This window comes from Nannospalax galili, unplaced genomic scaffold (genome assembly GCF_000622305.1).
Source record: "Nannospalax galili isolate Female #2095 unplaced genomic scaffold, S.galili_v1.0 scaffold925, whole genome shotgun sequence".
Classification (NCBI taxonomy): domain Eukaryota; kingdom Metazoa; phylum Chordata; class Mammalia; order Rodentia; family Spalacidae; genus Nannospalax; species Nannospalax galili.
The window spans coordinates 335251-361490 of record NW_008353878.1 but is presented as its reverse complement, the minus strand read 5'-3'; the positions used below and the strand labels follow the sequence as shown (position 1 = coordinate 361490).

At 38.2% G+C, this 26240-nt stretch overlaps 1 protein-coding gene across 4 annotated transcripts in view; it reads left to right on the top strand.

Annotated features, from left to right (window-relative positions):
* Phf3 (PHD finger protein 3) overlaps nt 1–22453 on the top strand; it is a 104193-nt gene extending 81740 nt beyond the window's left edge. For all 4 annotated transcript variants that reach the window (XM_017802686.2, XM_029554973.1, XM_017802685.2 and 1 more), the window contains 11 exons: nt 409–592; nt 5874–6018; nt 6100–6256; nt 7810–7926; nt 10891–11022; nt 11953–12088; nt 13239–13434; nt 14560–14707; nt 16159–16248; nt 18453–18648; nt 18856–22453. In XM_017802686.2, the coding sequence (XP_017658175.1) occupies nt 409–592; nt 5874–6018; nt 6100–6256; nt 7810–7926; nt 10891–11022; nt 11953–12088; nt 13239–13434; nt 14560–14707; nt 16159–16248; nt 18453–18648; nt 18856–20969 (3615 nt within the window). In that variant the 3' untranslated portion in view covers nt 20970–22453. The remainder of the gene's footprint in view (nt 1–408; nt 593–5873; nt 6019–6099; nt 6257–7809; nt 7927–10890; nt 11023–11952; nt 12089–13238; nt 13435–14559; nt 14708–16158; nt 16249–18452; nt 18649–18855) is intronic.
* The last annotated feature ends 3787 nt before the right edge of the window (nt 22454–26240 follow it).

The window sequence follows — 26240 nt, the reverse complement described above, 5'->3', positions numbered from 1 at the left end:
ATGGGAAATGAACAACCACAGCATAGCAGACTGATGTGTATGGCATTCTAAAGGTTGAGATCTGCTGGAAAAAAAAGATGAAGTAGTAGTAATAATAATAATAATAATAATAATAATAATAATAATAATAATGTTTAGTTTTTTAATAGATTGTAATGTTAGTTTAATTTTTTTGACCTATTAGTAGTAGTAGTAATTTTCTTTTTGAGACAAGGTCTCCCTATAGCTCTAGCTGACCTAGAACTTGCTATGTAGACCAGGCTGGCCTTGATCTCAGAGAGATCCTCTTGCCTCTTCCACCTAAGTGCTGAGATTAAAGGTGTGTATCCCCATGCCCAGTTCTACATATTATTGAGGTTTGTCTTATTTAGTAGTTTTCATTTTAATGAATGAAATTCTGTTTTCCAGGAGTCTAGTGAGGGCAAAACTTCATCTGATTGTAGAGATAATGAAATCAAAAAGTGGCAGTTAGCTCCTCTTCGAAAGATGGGACAACCAGGTTTACCTCGGAGATCTTCAGAAGAAAAAAGTGAAAAAACACCCAAAGAGCCTATAACTGTCACTTGCACAGGAGAAAAAGCATCAAAACCAGGTAGTGAAATTACCAGTTTATGTACCGTGTTTCTTTTATTTCATATAAAGTTAGCATATCTTGGAGACTTAAAAATTGAACATTCAGTGGCAGTTAAAATAGTTTAAATTATTGGTCATATTTTTTATTAAAAATGATTGCTAAAAATTCTAAGGAATATTAGTGAATTTAGTTAAGTTAGATTTTTAACACTCCCTTCCTGGCACTTAAATATTCATAGAAGAAGACAGACAATTTGTTGACAAGGAACAAGTTATTTTAGAAACTAAGAAATAGTGTAGAATTAGGTGAAGAGCCACCGTCGCAGACAGTCGGGGATACTGTTATGGAGTGAAGGAGATCAACTTGTGAAATTTGGAGGCGTTAAAAGTTCCTTGAGGAAGACATGGGTAAGTAGCACAGACACAGTATTTTAGGTAGAAATAAGTGTGCTGTTTGAAGAGTAAGAAAATCAGTGTGGAGTGACTGGAGGGGAATGCTTGGGGACTAAAATGGTGCTGTAAGATAAGCATAGGGAATAAATAGATCAGTACTGGAGGATGAGGTCAGAGGAAATGACATACAATGTCATAGTTTATTAGATTTGAGAAACCTTTGGATTTTGCACAAGGGCGTGATAGATCACCTTGTTTTGGACTATAGGAGGATAAGAGAAAGAGAATACTTGTTAGGAGTGTGTAGCAGTATCCTGTGAAAGAACAGTGAATAGTGATTAAGATGGATTTTCTAGAAGAGTTAGCAGAACTTGATAGTGGATTGGATAGAGGCAGATGAAGGAAAAAATAGTGTTGCAGGATGATTGGATGGAATTTTGGCTTTGCTTAATGGGATGAGAAAGAGAAAAGGGTTTGAGAAGGAATATTGGGAAGTTATGTTTTGGTCATTAGGACTTTGAAATTCCTGTTAGATATCCAGGTAGAGATACTTGAGTAAATCTCTGGCTGATGAATGTGGAGTTGAAGACTGTGGGGCTGTTGTAGAAATTTGATATTTGAAATCAAAGATCCAAATGAAAACAGCTGTAGAGAGTTCCTTAATAAACAGGCAGAAAAACGGGGCCCTTAAAACAGCATTATTGAGCTGGACGTGGTGGCACACACCTTTAGTCCCAGCACTTGGGAGGCAGAGGCAGGAGGATCTCTGTGAGTTCAAGGCTAGCCTGGTCTACATAGTGAGTTCCAGGCCAGCTGGGGCTACAGAGAGACCCTGTCTCAAAAAAAAAAAAAAAAAAAAAAAAAAAAAAAACAACATTAGTTTTTAAAAGTTAGGAAGAGAAAAGGATCCAGCAAAGATGGCTTGAGTGGTGGTGGCCTGTGAGGATGGGGAGAAGTGGCACTATGGTGCTGAGAAGCCCGACGAAGTCAGCAGAGCAAGGAAATGTTGGACTGTGTCAAATGCTACTTGGGTGTCAGCAAATGAATCCATACTATCACAGATGACCTTGGCTAGAATCCTTTCAGAGAGCAGCTGGGACAGAAACCGGAGTAGTAGCTCATAGAAGAATGTGAAGGGATTCATTACAATAACTCTTTCAAGTACTTTTGCTGGTTTAAGGGAACCGAAATGTGGTAGACAGAGGTAGATGTAGGATTAAGGAATTTTACTTAAGGACATAAGGTATGTTTGTTTTCTACTTTGTCCATGAAAAGACTTTCTCCAATGTAAGTTGACGCTTTGGTGAAAATCGGTTGTAAATTTGTTGATTTATCGGTTCTCTGTGTTGTTTGATGGATATGATTTTACGCCTGCACTGCACTATTTGGCTAATACAGCTCTGAAGTATGTTTTGGAGTCAAGTATTGTAATGATTTAAGTTTTTTTTCTTTTATTTCAGGATTACTTTGTCTATGTGGGGATCTTTCATGGTTCACCACTGTAATTTTGTGTGTGTGTGTGTGTGTGTGTGTGTGTGTGTGTGTGTGTGTGTGGTGAGAAAATGTCATTGATATTTTGATAGGCATCACATTGAGTCTGTAGATTGCTTTGGGTAGGGTAGACATTTTAATAATAATTCTTCAATTTGTAAACAAGGGTTACTTTTCCCTGCATGTGTTTAATTTCTTTTATTGGTGTTTAAAATTTTGCATATGGCAATCACTTCCTTAAATTTAGTTGTATTTTATTGTAGTTAGCTGTTAATAATGAAGTTTTTTCCTGCTTTATTTCTCAGGAATTTTATTACTGATATATTGAAAATACTGTTGTTTTTTTTTTTTTTTTTTTTTAATTATTGATTTTTTTATCCACAAACCTTTCTGAATTTAATACCAAGGAGGGTTTTTTTTTTTTTTTAATTATTGATTTTTTTATCCACAAACCTTTCTGAATTTAATACCAAGGAGGGTTTTTTTTTTTTTTTAATTATTGATTTTTTTATCCACAAACCTTTCTGAATTTAATACCAAGGAGGGTTTTTTTTTTTTTTTAATTATTGATTTTTTTATCCACAAACCTTTCTGAATTTAATACCAAGGAGGGTTTTTTTTTTTTTTTAATTATTGATTTTTTTATCCACAAACCTTTCTGAATTTAATACCAAGGAGGGTTTTTTTTTTTTTTTAATTATTGATTTTTTTATCCACAAACCTTTCTGAATTTAATACCAAGGAGGGTTTTTTTTTTTTTTTTTGTATATTGCTTTTCATATCCCACAACCTTACTGAATTTAATCCTAAGAGAGTTTTTCTTTTGTTTGTTATTGGTTTTGGTGGTGGTGGTGGTGATGGGTGTGTGTGTATGTGTCTGTCTGTCTATGTGTGTGTAGTGCTTATGTTCTCTTATATATAAGGTCATGTCATCTACACAGGGATGACATGATCATCCCTTTCCTATTTAGTTACCTTTCATTTCTTTCTCTTGTCTTACTACTCTGACCAAAAATCTGAAACTTTGAGTGTCATGTTCATGCTAAGCATTTTCAGATTTTGAATTTTTAGATTAGGCATCTATAGTAAAGAATACTGTAGCATTAAGAGGAAAAAACCGCTTAAAGTAGGCTTGACCTGGTGATGGGAAGAGAGTTAGCTGACATTCTGTTTTCTCAATGAAATGTGAAACATTCAAATCAGATGAGATGGAAGATGAGAAGGAAGTGTTTTGAGAAAAGAGGAGAAAGTATAATGTCATAAATGGGATGTCGGAGTTCCTGGGAAAACAGGGCTAGTAGGGTCAAGGCCAAAAGTTAAGCTACCAGCTTGTAGGGAGACAAAAAGTAAAGGTGCTTAGAATGCAAGAAACTGGTAATGGTGTACTGTCTCATTTGTTTTTTGCTGGTAAATGAAGCTATGAAGATAGTAAAACTAATAGACTTAAGGATTGCTGGAGTAGTAGATATGTGAAAAAAAGCTATCACTAGTCATTAGTAAAGTACAACTCAGAACCACAGTGGGAGATCAACTTACCTCTTTAGGAAGGCTTTTACAGAAGGACTGAAGATACGTGATCTAGCCTGTGTCTACCACCTGATGAGTGTTGTATATACACAATGGAATTCTGTTCTACACATGCAGTCTAAAAATTTGATTTCATAGAGTTGGAAATAGACAGGTGGTTACACAGGCTGGTAGTTACCAGAGGTTGTTTAGGGTAGGGAGTCAGGTAGGGAAAATTTACAAAATGAGTACTAAGTTATGAGCAAGAACTTCTGGTATATTATTATACAGCAAGGTTACTACAGATAATAATGTATGCTTCAGAAATTTAGAAAAAGGGATTTAAATTTGTGGTTTTTTTTGTTTTTTTTTTTTTTTTTTTTTTTTTGGTCTTTTTGAGACAGGGTCTCCCTGTAGCCCCAGCTGTCCTGGAACTCACTTTGTAGACCAGGCTGGCCTTGAACTCACAGAGATCCACCTGTCTCTGCCTCCTGAGTGCTGGGATTAAAGGCGTGCGCCACCACGCCCTACCTATTTAAATGTGTTTTAAGAAATGATAAATGAGATAAATTTGTTTAAACCGATTTATGTGTTTCATAGTATATGCATGTGTTATAGCATTACATGGTACTCTATTAATAAGGACAGTTTTTATGATTTTTGTGTATCAAATGAATTTTTAAAGATTTATTTTTATATTTTTTTTAATCATGGGGGTAGGTCATGCGCATGTGAGCTCAGGTGTCTGTGGGGGCTAGAGGCTTCAGATCCCCATGATGCTGGATTTATAATAAGCTGCCCAACATGGTGCTGAGAACTGAGCTTAAGCACTTTGGAAGAGTAGTGTGTGCTCTTAACCTCTGAATTATCTCTCCAGCCCCTGCAAATGATTTATTTATTTTATCACATATATGAATGTTTTTCCTGTGTATATGAAACACATTATGTGCATGCCGTACCCACGGAGGCCAGAAGAGGGTGTCAGATCCGTTGAAACTGGAGTTTCAGATGGTTGGTAACTGCCATGTGGGTGCTGGGAATTGAACCCAGGTCCTTTTCAAGAGCAACCAGTTCTCTTAACTGCTTAGCTGTCTCTTCAGCCCACCAAATGATTTTTTTTTTTCAATGCCAAGAAATCAGAAACAAGAAGAACTAGAATAAGAAGATTGTAGAATAAATGAGCTTGTATCAGAGTAGTGGACTGTTTGACATTGAGAGTTTGGAGATGTGTGAGTATTAATAATGGTAGAAAGAAAAACCAGTGGAAAGGATTAACATTTAAGTAATTCCAAACACAAGCAAAAAAAATTGAACAGTTCTGTGACATTGGTAAGGTCATCAGATTATTGGCTTACCAAGTAAATTCAGGTCAGATTTTTTTAGGTAGCTTTTTAAATAATGTACGTATGAAAAGTAACTAGGTCTGAAAAACTTTTATTGAAATTGTGAAGTGTCTATATAGTTTACGATTTTAGTACTACTTTTTGTTCACTGGGGATTTTTGTTTTCAAAATATATTTTATATATTGTTTTTATTTTATGTGTATGAGTGCAGTGCATGCATGTATGTGAGTGCACCCATGTCATGCAATGCCACGGAGGTCAGAAGAGGGCTTCAGATTCCCCTCGAACTGGAGTTAAAGGCAGTTCGTAGCTGCCATGTGGGTGCTGGGAATCGAACCTGGGTCCTCTGGAAGAGCAATCAGTGCTCTTAACCGCTGAGCCATCACTCCAGCCCCTCACTGGGGATTTTAATTAGGATTTTAACACCAGAACTATTTTGGTATGGACTGTAGTCTGATCTTATTTATGAATACTGAGTTAGTTCTGATTATAAACTTGCATTATGTCTTAAAAGCAGCTGTCTTTTTAGAAACAGTTTAAAGAGTTTTGATATTTATTCAAATTAGGAACTCATGAGAAACAAGAGACCAAAAAAAAGAGAGCTGAGAAGGGAGGACCTAATGCGCACCCTGCTGCCGCCACCTCTAAGCCCTCTGCGGGTCAGATCCGACAGAGCGTCCGGCACTCTCTTAAAGACATCCTCATGAAAAGGTAACATACCGTGTTATTGCAGAAGGTGAATGGCATGTGCTTCGTATGTTTGAAAAATAATTGAATTGTTCTAATCTTAAGACTTACAGACTCAAATTTGAAGGTACCAGAGGAAAAGGCAGCAAAGGTTGCCACAAAAATTGAAAAAGAGCTTTTCTCCTTTTTTCGGGACACAGATGCTAAATATAAGAATAAATATAGAAGCTTGATGTTCAATCTGAAAGATCCTAAGAATAATGTAAGTATTTTTTTTGTTTGCAAATTTTTTTTAATTTGCTTAATTTTGTTTGTGTACTTATGTATATGCATGTACGTGTGTAGGTACCCACATGCTATGCTCTTGTGTAAAGGTCAGGGTACAACTTTAGGGAGTTAGTTCTCTCCTTCCACCATGTGGGTCCAGGGAATTGAACTCAGGTAGTCAGGCTTGACAGCAGGTGCCTTTACCCACTGAGCCATATCACAGGCCTTATGAATGCTAACTTTTCCTTTTTTTTTAAGTGTGTGTGTGTGTGTGTGTGTGTGTGTGTGTGTGTATGTGTTGCTGGGAATTGAAAGGGCCTCAGATCACACAGTATGTTCTCAATCACCACCGACCTGCTTCCTTTACTCATAGCATTGAATATTTTACAGAGGCAGGAAGGGAAACAGGGTCTTGTATAGCTGTGGATGACCTTAAACTTTAAATTTGCCTACCTGCAACTCTTGAGTGCTGGGATTATAGGCATGCACATCTTGCTCAGTTTATGTGGTGCTGAGGATGAAACCCAGGACTTCATGCATGCTGGGCATATACTTTACCAACTGAACTGTACTTCCAAATCCAGAACATGTAATCTTTTTTTAAATAAATAATTGACTGAGAATTTCATACATGCATATAAGGGGTTTTAATCAAATCCATGCCCACTCCCTCCCCTCCAACTCCTCCCATATCTCCCCATCACTTTTTTCTGATAACTTCATGTACTCTTTCTTCTTCTTTGACTTATTTATTTTTATGGGGCTTTTGGCTACTCTAACATTACGCCCCCTGAAGAGGTAACCATAAAATCTTTTAAGGATTAGATACAAGCTCCCAAATACTTTAGACATTTTTGGCCTTTGGAACAGAGTATGTTGCTAAGAGGCCCAAGGACATTTTGACTTTTAGCCCAGAAACTGGCTACTTTTCTTTGGGGTCTTTTTACTGTAACACTGCCTAGCCAATTCCTACCTCCTATTCTTACCACACCATCCTCTGAAGAGGTTACCCAAATTGAACAATGCTTATATATTCTGAATAGTTCATCATTAGGTAGTTTTGCTGTTTTGCAAACATCAAAGTATATTTGCATAAATGAAAGCAGCCAAACCATCTTCTCTATTAAAAAACATTAAAATCTTATGAGTCTATCATTGTTGGTATGGTCTAGTATTGACAGTGTTTGCAGTAGACAGCTGTGTATTGGATCATGTGTATTAGTTATATGCAAATAGTATATCATTCTTATTTGGGATTTAAACAGCTGAAGGTCTGGTATTTAGGCAAGTTTCTAGAACCAAGCTCCTTATAGATACTTAGGGGCATCTGTATCTGATTTGAGGTATTCTCGAGTGTACTAACAGCTGCTAAAGAAAAAGCTACATTGTACAGTCTGTCATGGACTAAGAGGGAACATATGTATAATTAAATACTTGCAAACTTGGCTTCACAGTTATGGCCTTTTTATTAAAAGTTCACATACAGCAACTTCTCTTTTGCCTCTAAATGTTTGTGTCTCCGTTTCTTCTCATTTTAAAATCCTGTAGATATTATTTAAAAAAGTACTGAAAGGAGAAGTAACCCCTGATCATCTTATAAGAATGAGTCCTGAAGAACTAGCTTCTAAAGAGCTAGCTGCATGGCGACGGAGGGAAAACAGACACGTAAGCATGTCTTGTAAATATGTGTTTGGCTTGGCTGTCAAAACCTTTAGTTTCCAACCATAGGAAACAAAGTGTGCAAAGTTGATGAATGAATGCAGAACACAAGGAAAGCAGACTCTCCTCCTCACCTTCTCCTTCCTCTCCTTCTCAGTGGGGTTGAATTGCCCAGTTGCCCAGGGTATCCTACACTCCTCGGGTCAAGTCATCTTCCTACCTCAGGCTCCTAAGTCATTGACACTACTGTCACATGCCACCATGCCTAGCTTCCTGTTTCATAAATCCTTCAGTTTTTTGTTTTCCTCATCTCTACAGATTTTTCATTTTTTCTAGTTACCAGATTTTAGAATTATTTCGTGATTTGTTACTTTGTGAATCAAAAATTGAAAGATCTTAAACTCATCCATACTTACCATAACCAGTTTGAAAGCATTGTGAACATTGACAACCAGATGATTTATGTCTAAATGAAACTTTATACACATTTAGTAGAGTCTTTTATTATTTAAAGTTTCAGTGGCAAAATTGCTGAAGAAAGTAAAGCTTTTTCCAGTGCTGATTTATTGATAAGATATAACCTAACTTGCCATGTGTAAATGTTTTATATTTGTCTAGTACTTTTTCAGATCTAACTGGAGTGTTATAAAATATGTGCACCATATCATATTTTTTAAACAAAAATTTCTGAAAGTCACAGGTACCAACATTTTTCAGTTGGGGATTTGAACTTCAGTACTTTTAAAGATTAACTGAAATTTTCTTTGAGAAAACATTTCACGATTTAGCCTAGGTTGGTTTTGAACTTTTGTCCTCTTCCCTCAGTACTCTCTGAGTATTGGATTTACAGGCAACATCACAGTGCCTAGCAAGATTGAGGGGATATGTGACCTTGAACTATTATTGCCAGTTGTAGCCATATACCTAATATTAGCTATTTTAGGAAATAATTGTTACTTACAGTTCATATTAACCCTGCATGATTCACCTGATTTGTTTGTCCACAATATCTGCTTGTATCTTAGGCACTAAACCTCTGTGTAGATCTGTGCCAGCTCTTACCTGATCAGGTCACGAGGTATCAGTTTGATGTATCATACTTATTCAAACATTACTTCACTTTTGGCTTACATAATTTCTTCTATTTATCTTGAAAATATTATCAACATCATCATCTTTTTTCTACATGCCCCAAATATACACGTGCCTTGCTTATGTTTTAAAATTGACTGCCAGTGGTCAGTATCATTTGCCTTTGAAACCACCTTGTTCTTTTCTTCAACCATCTACATGGTATTTAAATGGGGGGGGGTGTATATATGTGGGGTGTGCATGCCATGACACCAGTTTGGAGGTCAGTAGACAATTTTGTGAGCAGTTTGTATTAGTTACTTTTCTGTTGCTGTGATAAAACACCATGACCAAGGCAACTTATAGAAGAGAAATGATTTGGGCTAACAGTTCCAGAGGGAGACTTCATAATGGTGGGGGAAGCATGACAGGAGGCAGCTGGAGCAGAAAGCTGAGAGCTCACATTTCAAAGAGCAAACAGGAAGCAGAGAGAGGAGAAAGGAAGTAGGGCAAGGCTGTGAATTCTGAGCCCACTCTCAGATGGAGGAATGCTTCCTCCATCAAGGTTACACCTCCTAAAGGTTCCGTGACCTTCCTCAAACAGGGCCACTAATACTTGAGCTTATGGACAACATTTCTCATTCAAACCACCTTAGTAGTTCTCTCCTTCCACCTTTACATGGATTGTAGAGAGGGAGCTGATTTGTGTGGCAAGAGCCTTTATCCAGTGAGCCATCTTGCTCTCTTTTTTAATACAAGATTTATGGTTAACAAAGGTGAGGTGAATGAACAGACCTTTACCTTTCTTACTCCATACTGCCTGCAGCTACTTTTCATTACTTCTTGCTGTACTTGATAAGTTTATATGTGTTATTGCTAAGTGTTTTTTCAGCTGGGAGTTAACAGTGTTACTAAGTAGGCTCAGGAGACTAGTAGGTAGCTGCTAGGTTATTTTATAATTGGTATTGTGGGGGATCCTAGACCATCAAATTAGGAATCTAAGAGTTAAGATAGTTTTTGGTTCCCTGTTGCAGTCCCAAAATTGCAAGCAGATTTCAAGTACAAACACAGTGTTTCCCTGTTTTGCAAATTGTACTGCATTTCAGCTGACTCCTTTTAGAATGTTCATGTTGTTAAGGTTCAGCTAGCCCCGTCCTTGTCTCTAACAGGGCCTCATGCACTTCACAAGCCCCTGAGAAAAGGGAACCAAGCTGATAAGCACCCTGGTCTTTGAAGTCAAGAGAAGCAGACTTTTCTCCACTGTTTGGCCAACACAGCAGGCTTCCCCTTTGATCTCTAAAGAGGGCAGGTTTTAACAGTCCTGCTCTCCTGCCGCCCCCCCCCAACTTTAAAAAAAAATATATCTTCCCACCTTCTGCATCCTCCCAGAAGCCTCCCCCTTTAAAAGACCCCAGCTCACAACCCAGGAAAAAAATCTATATCTATCTATCTATCTATCTATCTATCTATCTATCTATCTATCTATCTATCTATCTTCCTGCCTTCTGCACCCCCCCAGAAACCTCCCCCTTTAAAAGACCCCAGCTCACGACCCGGGCAGACACTCTCCCTGCCAGGAAAGGAATCTGTCCCATGTGTTCCTTTGCTAATAAACTCTATTCCAATGGAGTTTTATCTGTGTCCTGGTGCTTTCTCCGGATCAACCGGATTCATCCATAGGCTACTTTATCTATCACATGTGAGCCTGTCCTGGATGAGGCATGAAGCCTAGTGCTTAAGACTTCTTAGCACTTAAAATAATCTATATGTGTTTTACGGGAGACTAGCTAAAAATTTCGATGGTGATTCTTATTTTTCAGTAAATTCTCTTTAATTAAAGTGCATATTTGAAAGAACATACATTAAATTGAGTATTTCCCTTAAAATGTTTCCTGTTAGACCATAGAGATGATTGAGAAAGAGCAAAGGGAAGTAGAAAGACGACCAATCACAAAAATAACTCACAAAGGTGAAATTGAAATTGAGAGTGACGCCCCAATGAAAGAACAGGAAGCAGCCATGGAAACTCAGGTAAGGACAGCAGACGTGTTGTATTAGCCCAAAATGTGAAGATTTAGGAAAGCTTTATTCGCTTATTGGTCTTAATGTAGAAAGATTATTTTTAACACATATTTTAAAATAGCTTATGTGGTGGTGCATGCCTTTAATCCCAGCACTTGGGAGGCAGAGGCATGCGGATCTTTCTGAGTTCGAGGCCAGCATGGTCTACATAGCAAGTTCCAGAGGGGGCCAGGGAGGAGGGAGAGAATCTGTTCTTTAAGCCATGTTTCACCACAGACTTTTATGATATCCTTGATGATCTAATACACCGTTTGTGTTCTCTAATTTTTTTTTGAATTTTTGTGTATTTCATACAGAACATCTTAATTATCTTTATACCCCGTCCCCATTGACACCTCCCATAGCCCCCTCCCCCTGCACTGGAATCCATGCAATCTGTCATTTGTGTTAAGGCATACTGTGCCAAGTTAGTGTCAATTTTATAATGTGATTATTTCCCAGTGTCCAGATTTTCTGCATTATAGGCCCCTGCTGAAAACTTGTTACAGTGTAGAATTCTGAGAGTTATTGGTATAGTAATTCCTTGGGTGCTTTGTAAACAGTGTACTATTTAAGGGCTGCTGTAATTTTTTTTCTTTAAATTATGATTTATTTTCTCTTGTACAATAGAAAATCGAGATAGAGACATCTATTGCAAGTTTTCTTATTTTCATATACCAGTGAAAAAATAATTTGAAGACTTACTAAAAGTTTTGATGAATGAGTTTTAAGTTTTTGTTCTAAGTACAAAAGCTAGGTTTTTTTTTTTTTAAATAAAGAGTACAAACAACTATGAATGTGGTAGTTTCATTTTAGAAAATAGGAATATGAAATAACTTTTTTTAAATTGATGCCAGATTTTATTGGCTAAAACTGATTTTCATTCTCACTTAATGTTAGGAACCTTCAGCCGGTAAATCATTGGAGAAGCCAGAAGGATCTGAAAAACAAAAAGAAGAGGTTGACTCCATGTCTAAAGATACCACTAATCAACACAGACAACATCTTTTTGATCTTAACTGCAAAATCTGTATAGGTTGGAAATTTTGCTTGCTACAATGTTGTATTCATTGTTTAGGAGATATATCAGTACTAGTAATTTAGGTAGGCTTTGTTTTCCTAGTTTTGATCGTATAGCATCTACCCACTTTGATTTTATAGAATTAGGTCCAGTTTGCATATGGAAAAACATGCAGACACACTTGTCCCATATGAACCTAGGTATATAAATTTAATAGTAGCACACAGGAACATTAAATCCCATTAGACCTGACCTGTTCTTGGAATGTTATTTTTCCTTTGGGATGTCTTTTTCTAAACCTTACCTAATATTTTTCATGTTTAGTAACTAACATTACACTGTGCACTTACAGTTAGGAACTTCTACTGTGTACAGCGCCAAGTAGGATACAGATTTGTTTTACTAAGGTGAAGACAAGGCCCAGCAGTTAAGAGCACTGGCTGCTCTTGTAGAAGACCTGGGTTTGGTTTCTAGCACACACGGCAGCTAACAACTGTCCGTAACTCCAGTTCTACTGGATGTGATGCTTTCTTCTGGCCTCCATGGGCATTATGTACACGTAGTGCACCTACATACTTGCAGGCGAAAAGCAGACACATAAAATATAAATAAATAAGCAAACAAACATTTATTTTACTGAATTCTTTAAGTTCTCAGTATTTTAGATAAAAATCACCAGGGAGTCAAAAAATTTAAGTAGTTCTTATACATTTTCATTTTTGTCTGTTAACATTCTTTTCCTGATTTTCACATTAACAAGAGATTAGTCAAGTCATGATTAAATCATGAGTAAATGATTTTTCATATTTGTGTTGTTATTTAATATGTTAATATATTTATTTAATATTTTAATATTTATAAAAGGACCAGAAGTATCAAGGTAGAACCCTCCCATAACATTGCCATGAATGAGTTGTATCTCCATTAGCTTAGGTCCTTGTGGAAGAGGGTTGGCAGCTGAGAGCAGTGATACATTCTTTGTTGGTTCTTATGCAGGCATAATGCAACTCACTCTGAGAAAGGATATATCAGTATATATTACCACAGGAGATGGTGTGTACTCAATAATTGATCCAGAGAGATTAAATCACTTTAGAAGTAAAAATGAATCAAATTTTTAAAATTTCAGGAAAAAGCTATGTATTTTGGTTTCTTCCCACTTTAGGTCGAATGGCACCACCTGTAGATGATCTGTCTCCAAAAAAAGTGAAAGTTGTTGTAGGAGTAACCCGTAGGCATTCAGACAATGAAGCTGAACGCATAGCAGATGCACTGTCTTCAACTACAAATATCCTGGCTTCTGAGTTCTTTGAAGATGAGAAACAAGAGTCTCCCAAATCAACACTCTCTCCTGCTCCACGGTAATTTTCTCCTGGTCATAATTTTATGTTAATAATCATAGATTTTTAATTAATTGTGCTTAAAAATCTGCAGAAATAGAAAAGTAACATTTAGGAATTTTTGAGAAAGCAACTATGTATACTCTAAGCTAATTGGGATAAATGAACAGGACTCAAAGTTTATTCTTTTTAAATATTTTATTTATTATTTTTACTTTTTGTGTATGCCTGTATTGCCTGAGTGTAAGTGCACCCGTATTGTGCAGTGCCCGCAGAAGACAGAAGAGGCTGGGGGATCCCCTGGAAGGGGAGTTTTGGACAGTTGTTAGCTGCCATGTGGTGCTGGGATTTGAACCTGGGTCTTCTGCAAGTACAACCAGTGTTCTTAACTGCTGAGCCATCTCTCCAGCCTCGAAAATTAATTTATTTTAACTGGTTTTTAGTCAGAGATCTGAGACGATGAAGTGATTTTAAACGTCTTTAGTTATGCTGATCCCATGAAGCAGGTGATAGTCTGTTAAAAAATGCTTGCACTTCTTTGAACTTTAGTCCATTTAATGCTAGCCAGAGGAATGACTTTATGGAGCATGACTGTAAATTTAATTTTATAAGTTGGAAATGTGAACTAACTCTTTAATGATGGCTTTTATTTTTACTGAACCTATATTATTTTATATATAGTATAAATTATATATGTATATATGTATTTATATTTGAGACAAAGTATCACTGTGTAGCCCTGGCTGATCTGAAACCCTCTTATGTAGATCAAGCTCTACTTGAACTCAGAGATCCACTTGCCTCTGCCTCCCAAGTGCTGGGATTGAAGGTGTGTGTCACCACACCCAACTTGATACTTACTTTTATTGATAGCCTTCTTGACATGATAAAATGGAAGTTTCTGATGACTAAGTAGAAAATGGTTTTATTCATGAATCTTTTACTACATTAATTTGTGTGTGTGTGTGTGTGTGTGTATGCATGTGTATGGGTGTTAAGTGAGAAAATCAGAGGACAAGTTATTGGAGTTGGTTCTCTTTTCTACCATTTGTGTTGAACTCAGGTCATCTGACTTAGTGGCAAGAATTTTTACCCACTGGACCATCTGGCTGGCCTGGTTGCTAACTTGTTAATATCTTTTTCTAGTCCAGAGATGCCTGGAACTGTTGAAGTTGAGTCTACTTTCCTGGCTCGATTGAACTTCATCTGGAAAGGTTTTATCAATATGCCTTCTGTGGCAAAATTTGTTACCAAAGCCTACCCTGTGTCTGGCTCCCCTGAATACTTGACAGAGGTAACATGGACTCTTCTGCCTTCCTTTGCTTAGATTTTTGCATGTATTTTTGAAAGCAGAAGGCAAGGAGGCATACAATTAATAATTTTGAAAAATATATTAGCAGTGATCCTTAAACAGTTCCGTTAATGGAGTTAGGAATTCACAGATGGATTTATAGAATTGTAGAAAACTGCACTCTGAAAGTTTTAAATTCAGGTATCTTCTTTTTCCAATATGTACTATACAAAGTCAAAGAATTAAAAACTATAGTATCTTTGTGTGGATATCCAAGTTTGTTTCTGAATACAGATTCACATAAAAGATTGACATATTATGGCAAGGTTAGCCCACCAGAGAGGTTTGTCATTGATAAACAAATCTAATTCCTCCATTGCTAATGTTTTAGGACTGTAATTTTTAGCTGCCTGTTTCTGTCATTGTGTAGGCTGGGAGTTAAAGCTTAATAGACAGTCTCATGAGACTACCCACCATAGTCACTAAAGCGATATCCTTGGTTGATTTTATATCTGAAGGAATAGGAAGAAACTGTTAAAAAATAGAAAACAAATGGTGGATAATACTGTGATGAATGACAAAGCGTGACATTTACAGAACTTTTTCAAAGGAAATGTATATTTACATGTTGCAAAGGAAATAAAGCCAATACACATGTACTGTGTGTATATATTGAGGCTGTATTTTTGTTGGTTTGTAGCACTGACCTTTTCATTTATTCTTAAGTCTTCTGATCAAAAAGACAAAAGTTGTTTAATGCCTATGTGCATGCTGGGCAAGCATTCTACTGCTGAGCTGCTTCCACACCCTGTGAATTGCTTCTTCATGTTATCAGTTTGTTTAGCAGTTGTGGTTTTACTGAATAAACAGTTTGTTACTTATATTACTTGGCTAATAATATTTTAGAGTTGTGAATTTTGCTAGAGAAAAAGTAAATGGGCCAATAATGGTGAGCTAAAGAAAGACTACAAATTCTAAAGAGAAATCTTTTTAGAATTTGTAGTCTTTCTTTAGATCATGTTGAATCTATTTCTTTTTTAAAATGTATAATTACATCCTGAACTCCAAAGCCCTTTTAATTTTGAATAACACTATTATTTTCCTCTCAGAGCCACAGTGTCTATGTGATTACTTTCCAGAACTCTACCTCTGTTTTCTAGTTAGTTTGAGGCTAAACTCTCAAATAAAATATGGAAAGCAACTAATGAATTAAACTTTTAAATTGAATTTAGTATGAATTAATTATACTTTGATTTTCCTTGATCTTCATAAGCAAAAAGGAATATACTGAATAAAGTTGATTGATTGATATATATTGATATACACACACACAAAGTTAATGTAGCTATATGCTTGTGCTGTTAAAGAAATACTTTGCATTGTTACAGTGTTAATTTTCATTTTGCAAAAATATGTTCTTTAATCTGGTGATCACTTTTATTTTTTTACTGTAGGATCTACCAGATAGTATTCAAGTAGGTGGCAGGATATCACCGCAGACAGTTTGGGATTATGTGGAAAAACTAAAAGCATCAGGAACCAAGGTGAGTAAACTTTCCACAATGCCAATGTGCAAATGCTTACAAAATCAAACTATTCAGAATCTTATACAATGATCCAATGTCTCTTGGGGGAAGTCAGTACAAGTTCAAAATGTATATAATCTCATAAAACTAGGCTAAGGGGATGGGGAAGGTGATGGCTCAGTCAGTAGAGTGCTTGTCACATAAGCATGAGGATCTGAATTTAATCCCTAGCATCCACACAGAAATTCAAGATAAAGTGGTACACTTATAATCCCAACACTGAAGAGTCAACCATAGGTGGACCTCTGCCTGCTGGCCAGCCAACCAAGCTTGATCAGTGAGCCCTTGAGGTTCCAGAGAGAGACACTTGTTCCTTTTCTTCTTTTTTCTAATTTATTTTTATTTTATGTGTATGACTGTTGTGCTTTCATGTATGTGAGTGCACCAGAGAGACTTTTTCTTAAAACAAAATGGACAGCTTCTGAGAAACAACACTGAGGTTATCCTGTGACTTCCACATGTGAACAGACACCTGTGGAGAGGTATACATACCTTTGTGCACACACATTCACAGAAACTTCAGTAAAGCCATTTGCCCAGAACAGTACAGCATTCCCTTTTATTTTCTGCCTTCTGGTATACTTCCTTTATCAACACTCTGGAAGAAGTGTTTTAGAGTGAGTATTGAGATTAATGGTAGAATTCAGCTTTGCTTTAATTATAGGCATTTTTTTTAGTTAGGGCACAGCTGAGCTCTAAACTTTAAATCCAACTGGCTTAAACAATACAGAAGTTTGTTTTTCTCTGTTAGATAGGCTGGTTGTTAGGGATTGTCAGGGGCTCTGGTTTTATAGGATCATTTGGGAAGCGGGCTTTTTTCTTGTCATGTTATTTCCAAAAATATTGCCATCATCAGGTAGAAATGTTTAAAGCTCACTTATCAGCAGCAAATGGGAATAAATGAGGACTGCTTGTCAAATTAGTTTTAAGGACAAGACCCAAAAATTGTAGTCATTACTTAATTTACTTTAACTTCCAGTAGTAAGAACTTAAACAGCCATTTGTACTGCAAGGGAAGCTAGGATGTAATCTCTAATGGTGCCATGTGTGAACCAAAAATTAAGGTCTGTCAGTAGCAGAAGGAGAGACTAGAAACAGGAAGCTAATTAGTAGCCATGGTCAAGGTGTTTCTTTTGTTCTACTTCACAGTGGGGTAGTTGTTGGATACTGTTGTTTCAGTGTGCCCAGACGTATGGCTCTCATGATATACTACAGATATCAAAAGATTTGGGTTTCTATATTATCGTTGCCACTGAAAGTTTGTGTTACCTTGAACAAATTCATTGATACCTTGGATCCTTTTTTCTTTCTTTTTCCCCTGCCTCTCTGTACCTTATCCATGTTGGACAAGGGTATTACTGCTGAGGTCTTCCCACAATCCTTTTATTTTTATGTTGAGATAGGTCTGCTAAATTGCCCAGGCTGGCTTTGAACTCATTGTGTACCCAGCAGTCCTTGAATTTGTGATTCTTCTAGCTCAGTCTCGCAAGAAGCTGGGTTTACAGATAGATGTGTGCCACTATCCCTGGCAGTACTCTATTTATTTTTTATTATTATTTTTATTTTATGTGTATGAGTGAATTGCCTGCGTGTATGTGAGTGCACCCGTGTTGTGCAGTGCTGCGGAGGTCAGAAGAGGGCTTTGGATTTCCCTGGAACTGGAGTTAAGGATGGTTCGTAGCCGCCATGTGGGTGCTGGGAATCAAACCCGAGTCCTCTGCAAGAGCAGTCAGTGGTGTTAGCCGCTGAGCCATCTCTCCAGCCCCGACAGTATTCAATTTCTTATGGAAAGCCTTCAAATAATACAAAACTCTTGATAATCAGGAAAGGTCTTTTCTTAGTTGTTGTTTCCTTTTACGGTTTGTTTTTTGTTATTTTTTGTTTTTTGATTTTGTCTTTTTCTATAGCTTCAGCTGGCCTGGACTCACCAGCGTAGACCAGGCTGGACTGGAACTCACAGAGATCTACCTGCCTCTACCTCCCAAATTCTGGGATCAAAGGTATGCGGTACCACGCCCAGCTTGTATTCTCTTTTCTATTTAAGTTGGCAAACTGTTGTTTCAAAACCATCATAAAATTCAACAGATTGTTACTAATTGAGTATTAAAAATCAAGCTAAGTTTAGATTATTTTAAACAGTTGTTTGTGATTCTCTTGAATAGGAAATCTGTGTGGTTCGCTTTACACCAGTAACTGAAGAAGATCAGATTTCTTACACTTTGCTGTTTGCGTACTTCAGTAGCAGAAAGCGCTATGGAGTAGCAGCTAACAACATGAAGCAGGTTAAAGACATGTACCTTATTCCTTTGGGTGCTTCAGATAAAATCCCACATCCTCTTGTGCCTTTTGATGGACCTGGTACGTATAAGCTTTAATAATAGAGTATCACTGAAATGAAGTGGGAAGGGTGGTCCAGAGTGAAAAGAATGACTGCTTTCTGTGTCAGGATCCAGACCTCTCAAGATGGTGTGAGGGCTAGCCAGTACCCATTTAATATCGTTAACTACTGTAAAGGGATATCTTTCTGTAATGATTGAAGTGACTGTTGATGTTTATTTTATACAGGACTTGAACTGCACAGGCCTAATCTGTTGTTGGGCTTAATTATTCGCCAAAAGCTGAAGCGGCAGCACAGTGCTAGTGCTGGTCCCAGTCATACAGCTGAGGCTCCTGAGAGCGTGCCCATAGCCCTGCCACCTGACAAAAAAAGCAAAACGGAATCTGCTGCAGAGGAAGCACCTGAGGAAGAAAATGACTTTTTTAATTCCTTTACAACTGTACTGCACAAGCAGAGGAACAAGCCTCAGCAGCCTCTTCAGGAAGACCTTCCCACAGCAGTTGAACCCTTGATGGAAGTTACCAAACAGGAACCACCAAAGCCTTTAAGATTCCTGCCTGGGGTACTGATTGGCTGGGAAAATCAACCTTCCACTCTGGAATTAGCAAACAAACCACTTCCTGTGGATGATATACTTCAAAGCCTTTTGGGCACCACTGGTCAAGTATATGAGCAGGCTCAGCCAGTGGTAGAGCAAAACACTCTTAAAGAAATTCCATTTATAAATGATCAGACCAACCTAAAAGCAGAGAAAATAGATAAAGTGGAAGTAACTGAAGGCGAATCCAAGGAGATAAAAGTTAAAATAGATAGTCTTTCAGAAACCACAGGGAATTCAGGAGTAGAAGAAACTTCATTAGTGCGATCCTCTTCAGTTTCTCCAGGGACTTTAACAAATCTTAGTCTGAGAGGGAAACCACCAGATGTTTCTACAGAAGCGTTCTTAACAAATTTATCAATTCCATCAAAGCCAGAGGAAACTGTGGAGAATAAAGAGAGAACATTAAAAAGACAGCTGCTCCAAGAACAAGAGAACACTCTGCAAGATAATCAGCCTTCCAGTAATTCTCCATGCAGGTCTAACACAGGAAAAGGACACATAGATGGCAATACGGGTTGTAGTGAAAATCTTGTTGCTAACACGAGGTCCCCACAATTTATCAACCTGAAAAGGGATCCTAGGCAAGCAGCAGGGCGGAACCAGCAGATAACTGCTTCGGAAGGTAGAGATGGAGATAGCTGCCGAAATGGGGAAAAGCATACTCTGTCTGGGCCATCACACAGCAAGGAGCTCTTAGCAGAACAAAGCATTGTAGAAGAAAAGTTGTGTTCTGTAGAGAAGAACTTATGTGTTGAGCAGAGTGATGATTCAAACATTGCACAGGACTCGTCATCAGTAGAAAACGTAAATTCTTCCCAGGCAGATCAAGCAAACCCTTTACAGGAGGAGATTTTGACACAAAGTATTGAAGCCATTCACCCATTTAGAAGAGGACCAGCTGCAGCAGCAGCGCATTTTGAAGTTGGTAATACATGCCAGTCAGAATTTCCTTCTAAAACCATCGGCTTTACTCCCAGGAGCACCAGCCCCAGAGCATGTGCAAACTTCTCACCCATGAGGCCACAGCAACCCAACCTTCAGCACCTCAAGTCTAGCCCTCCTGGATTCCCATTTCCAGGACCTCCTAATTTTTCCCCTCAAGGCATGTTTGGATTTCCACCACATTTGCCACCTCCATTACTTCCCCCTCCAGGCTTTGGCTTTGCTCAAAGTCCCATGGTTCCCTGGCCACCTGTTCATCTCCCAGGCCAGCCACAGCGTATGATGGGCCCTCTTTCACAAGCATCAAGATATATGGGCCCACAAAATTTTTTTCAGGTTAAAGACATTCGGAGACCAGAAAGGCGCCACAGTGACCCTTGGGGTAGGCAAGACCAACAGCAACTGGATAGGCCATTTAATAGGGGAAAAGGGGACCGTCAGCGATTTTACAGTGATTCACACCACCTGAAAAGGGAATGGCATGAAAAGGAATGGGAACAAGAATCTGAAAGGCACAGACACCGAGACCGAAGCCAGGACAAGGACAGAGACAGAAAAAGCAAGGAGGAAGGACACAAAGATAAAGAGAGGGCACGGTTATCACATGGTGATCGAGCAGCAGATGGGAAAGCAAACAGAGATAACAGGAATGCAGACAAGAAACCAGACAGACCTAAAAGTGAAGACCACGAAAAGGAGAAAGAACGAGAGAAGAGTAAACACCGGGAAGGGGAAAAGGACAGGGATAGGTACCACAAAGACAGGGACCACAGTGACAGAGCGAAAAGCAAAAGGTGAAAATCAACAGGCTCTTCAGCACTGCATTGAATAACTGTTACATGTTGTGTCTTTATACGGTTGCCTGGTAGGATTGTGCCATCTTTTAAATTTTTACTGTTGGTGGTCTGCAGAACAATAAATTCTGCGTTGGTGCAGCGTGCCCTACACCAGTGCTCATCAGCCCTTCTTCATACCACTGTCCCTAGTATAGGAATTTAATATTTTTAAAAAGTTTTACAATGCTGTATATTCAAAGATTTGTTTTATTAATATGCAATAAAGGCTTCAAATTTTTAGTTTTCTTCCTTAATCGGTAAATATGGTTGACTATGGGATATATTTACTGCCTCTAGTGAATGTCCTTTATACAATGACTAATTTGAGAGTAATGTGTGCTCTGTACATTTGTTTTCAATGCACTGTTTTTAAAGAAAATCTTGGAGCAACAAAAAAGGCAAGCAGCTTCATAATCAGAATATGCTGATCATTTAGTTGGGCAGTTTTTGACCAAGCCTTCGAAGCCCAGGGAGTACGCTTACTACTTTAATCTACGCTCTTTGAAGGCATTTTGTGGTAGCCATCACTTTCCTTTTCCTTTTTGGCTCTTCAGAAACTTGAATACTTAAGCTTGTACATGATCTTGTGTTTTGCTATCCTTTTTACTGTAAAATGTAAATATTTTAAGGGATATTTTGATTCTAAATACGATAAAAGAATTTCTCATCTACTTTGTGTGTGTGATTTGAAATTCAGTAGTAAAAGAATTTCTTCTTTAAAGCTTTTCCTTGAGACATTATTCTTTCACTCAGCCAAGAATATGTACACATTACGGGGGCGGGGGGGGGAACAGTTGTTTTCAACTTGTAGATTATTGGTTGCGATGAATCACTTCTAAAGAGGCTGGTACTTGGAACTGCCAGCAGGCGTTTTTGCAGTTAACACACTTAATTGCTGTTTTGTTTCTGAAAACTTATTTACCATCAGATTTTGTTATACTGACTCACAATCATTGTAAAACTTCAGAATGTTTTCAGTGAAATGTGTTTTGTAAAATTGTAGGGCAACTGTAAAATGAATATGCCAGTTTCACCTGAAATAGAAAACACATGGAACTGTTGTTAATCCAAATTTAAATTTACTGACACCCTAAAATATATACTGTACTGATGTCTATAACCTAAAGCAGTAGCTGCCAGATGATGATAACACTCAAGACCAAACGAGTGATTGGTGTTTTGTCCTACCTGTACCGATGAAGAAAGATGTAAGTAGTTCCACAACATTAAGAAAATCATTCTTAAAAAGTCTAAGGATGAGTGTCAGGTTTTGAAAGTGAATCAACTTTATTAATTTCCCTGGAGAGAATAACAGAATCAAGCATTTTGTCTTAATTGCTTCAAGGGTTACCACAGCCCCCCCATCTTTATTCCCAGAAATTTATCATCATCATGAAAGTTCTAAAATGGAGGGTTTTCATTTAAATAAAGTATTTTTTAACTTTGGTCTACTTTTATTTTGAAAATTAACTTATTAAAGAAAAGAAAGTCCTCACACAAAACTAATCTTGACTGTCTTTTACATGATTGTGAAGAATTCATTTTTCCCAATATGTCAGTAAACCTACTCTTTGATGTGACTTGTGGATTTAGCTGGCACTGATTTGTTTTCTAAGATACAAGTAAAAAGCAGTGAGTTCTTGAGTGGAAAAAGCCCTTATGTCAGTTTTTAAGACTTCCTAGCTTATAGTGAGTGTCTTAGGCATACCGAGGTCCTTGCTCTCAAGTTTCTTGAAAGCACTTCCAAATAGGCAAAACTTAAGTACTCTGCTGTTAGTGATGACTATTTCCTGGGCTTACAGGGCTGGTAGAGCCAGGTGTCTTTTCCCTTTTGTTTACTCTCATTCTTGCCCTCATTCTTCCTTTTCTTTCTCCCTTCTCCCCCACATCCCTCCCTGAGGATGGAATCCAGAGTCTGTCACTGAGTCGGGTCCTAAGGCAAGAGACAGGTGGTTTTTTGTTTTTTTTTTTAATGTGCACGAGTGTGTTGCCTGCATGTGTGTAAGTGCACCCATGTCGTGCAGTGCCCATGGAGGTCAGATGAAGGTGTCAGATCCCCTCGAACTGGAGTTGTGAATCGTTGTTAGCCACTTTGTGGGTACTGGGAATCGAACCGGGGTCCTCTGCAAGAGCAGGCTGTGATCTTAACCAGTTAAGCCATCTCCAGCCCCAAGAATCAGTTTTTTTGTTTGGTTTTTTGATATGAGTTCGTGTAGCCCAGGTTGGCCTGGAACTGAGTATGTATCCAAAAATGGCCTTGAATTCCTGGTTGTCTCTGAGTACTGGAATTACATGAATGCACTATCAGCCCCAGCAAGAACCAGGTCCTTTAACAGTGGAGAAGAGAGAGTCATACTGACTTGAAAGGGAAAACAGGGCTGGTGAGATGGCTCAGTGGTTAAGAGCACTGAGTGCTCTTCCAGAGGACCCAGGTTTGATTCCCAGCACCCACATAGTGACAGTTGTGTGTAACATCTCCAGGGGATCCAACAGCCTCTTCTGGCCTCTGTGGACTTTTGTACACATGGGTGCATGTACATATATGCAGGCAGTGCACACAAAATTTTAGATTTTTTTTTTAAATGACAGAAGGTTTTTATTAAATAGATCCAAAGCTATTCCTGGCTTCTTAAGTTCCATCCACAACTAGCCTCATGCAAAATAATGATATAAATGAACTTCATCTTTCAGTGTCTCTTTAAAATGGCTTAACACTTAAAAATTAGACCATTTTCAGATGTGCCTCTATTAAAGTAAATGCAGCACACCATCTCTATCCACCGGGTATTCCACCTAAACTTGTAATAGAAAGCTGCTGTGAGCTTGTTGAATGCTGAGCCTCGTATTGTGCATTCATATAAACTTTTATCAACCCTTCTGAAAATAGGACTTAGAGCTTAGAAAAGTTACCCAAGATTAGACTGCTTTAGTCAGATGGAATTGTAGTCAAACTTGGCTTTCTCCATAGTCTCATCAGCCATGCTCTGAAAACAGGCAAGCAAGAGCATTGGTAGACTTCATAACCTGTTTTCCTCTTCATTCTTCCAGCCTTAGACCTTTCACTCAACAGCCCTACTCAAACTAAGCAAGGGTTCAACTATAAGCAGATTGAAGTGTGGTACAGATCAAGGTATCAGCAGGATTATGTCCTTTGTTTTGCAATCTTCTAGAGACCTCCTCCTCTTCGTAGTTCCTGGTCACCTCCCCCACATTTAAAGCCAGAGAAGAGAGCCCTGATCCTCTGTTACCATCTCTGACCTCCCCTTCTGTGCCCTCGAGCATGCTTGTGGTTACTTTTGCCTACCCAAGTAATGCAAGATGTCCTTCATCTTTGAAAGACAGCTGAATAATCTGTCATCTGTGACTGTCATTCTCTGCCATAACCTGACCTGACGTCTTCTGGTATTGCAAGGATTAAGATGTAGGCATCTGGGGCTGGAGAGATGGCTAGGTGGTTAAGAACACTGTTCTTGCAGAAGACCCGGGTAAACCCCAGGACCTACGTGGCAGCTAACAACTGTCAAGTCCCAGGGGATCCAACAGCCTCTTCTGTTCTTTGAGGGCAGTGCACGACACAGGTGCACTTACCTACATGCAGGTAATACATGGCATACACATAAAAAATATTTGAAAAGATGTAGGCATCTTTGGAGGGGACCATTCTGTCTGGATGCATAAATTGTACCATAGTTGTTGAATTGCTAGGCTTTTCGAAGAGTAGAATAAGGTCATTGTAAATACCAATGAGATAGAAGAAAATGGCGTGGTGGTAAGTCCCTTGAGTCAAAGCTTATCACATAGGCACTATAACCACAGGGTAGCAGAAATAGTAACACAATTGGCCACTTGTAGTTTCAAAGTGAAGAGAATGCTTTCACCAAGCCATTTTGACTTTGAGGAGAATCTCTAGGAAGGGTTCAGTTCTTGAATATTTGTACCTACGCTGCAGGCATTTGTATGGCACTTGGAATCCACTCATAAGTGACATGGGAGCTGTCGAAGCTGGTAGAGCTCACCACATAGTGTGGAACATAATGATGACGTCTGTAAAATTACAACATGCAAGAAGTTTTAAACCAGCAGTTCTCCACCTTTTTTCCCCCGAGAATTTTTTGTACTCTTGAACGCCAAAGCTCAGTGATAAACTTCACTTTTGGTTTGTTTTTTTGTTTTTTGTTTTTTTTGCAGTTTTTGAGATTGAACCCAGTACCTTGTGCATATTAGGCAAGCTGAGTTACATTCCCAGCCCCACTTTAATAATTTTTAAGTTTAATGATTTTTTTCATATGAGGCTCAGTGGTAGAGTACTTGTCAAGCATGCACAAACACTGGGTTCAACTTCCAGTACTACATAAACTGGGCATGGTGATGCATACTTGTAGTCTCACAGTTTGAAGTGCAGGAGGAGGAGCATCTGGAATTGCAGGGCAATCCTTGACTGCATGGTGAATTCTATGCTTGCTTGGAATACTTGAAACTGTCTCATGTTAAAAGTAATGTGCGAAAAGTAGCTTCCATGCTAAATTTAGTAAAAATTGTTTTAAAAATATGCATGTTCTTTGAAAATTTCATGTTTCATTTATAATGTTTTTCAATCATATGCATTCACCATTACCCCTTTCCAACTCCTTAGTGCACCCCAGCCTGTCTCCTTCCCAATTTCATGTTTTTTTTTTCTTATTAATAAACCCCTTGAATTCAGTGCAGCCTATATGTCCATGGGTGTGAAGCTGCCCCTGGGAGGTGTGGGCAACCTACCAGCGGCCATGTTCCCTAAAGTGAGTGACTCTGCCTCAGTTATTAACTCGCAGCTTCTCTCCAAGAATGGGGCCTCAGGATCTCCCAATACATGCTGCAATGTTGACGGAGTTGATTTTATTCAAATCTTGTGCAGGTCACCATAGTCACTATGAATTGATGTATGTAACGTCTATGGCATGTCCAGAAGCCAGCATTTCTCTGCTCTCATCTGCCAGCTCTTAACATTCTTTTTTTAAAGAAAAAATTTGTTTTATGTATATGAGTGTATTGCCTGCATGTGTGTAAGTGCACTCATGTCCTGCAATGCCTGAAGAGGGGGTCAAATCCATTGGAACTGGAGTTATGGATGGTTAACCATCATGTGAGTGCTGGGAGTGCTTTTACCTGACTCTTAGCATTTTTTTTGTCCCCTCTTCCACAATGGTCTCTGATCCTTGAGAGCAACACAAATCTCTAACATATTTAGAAGGAC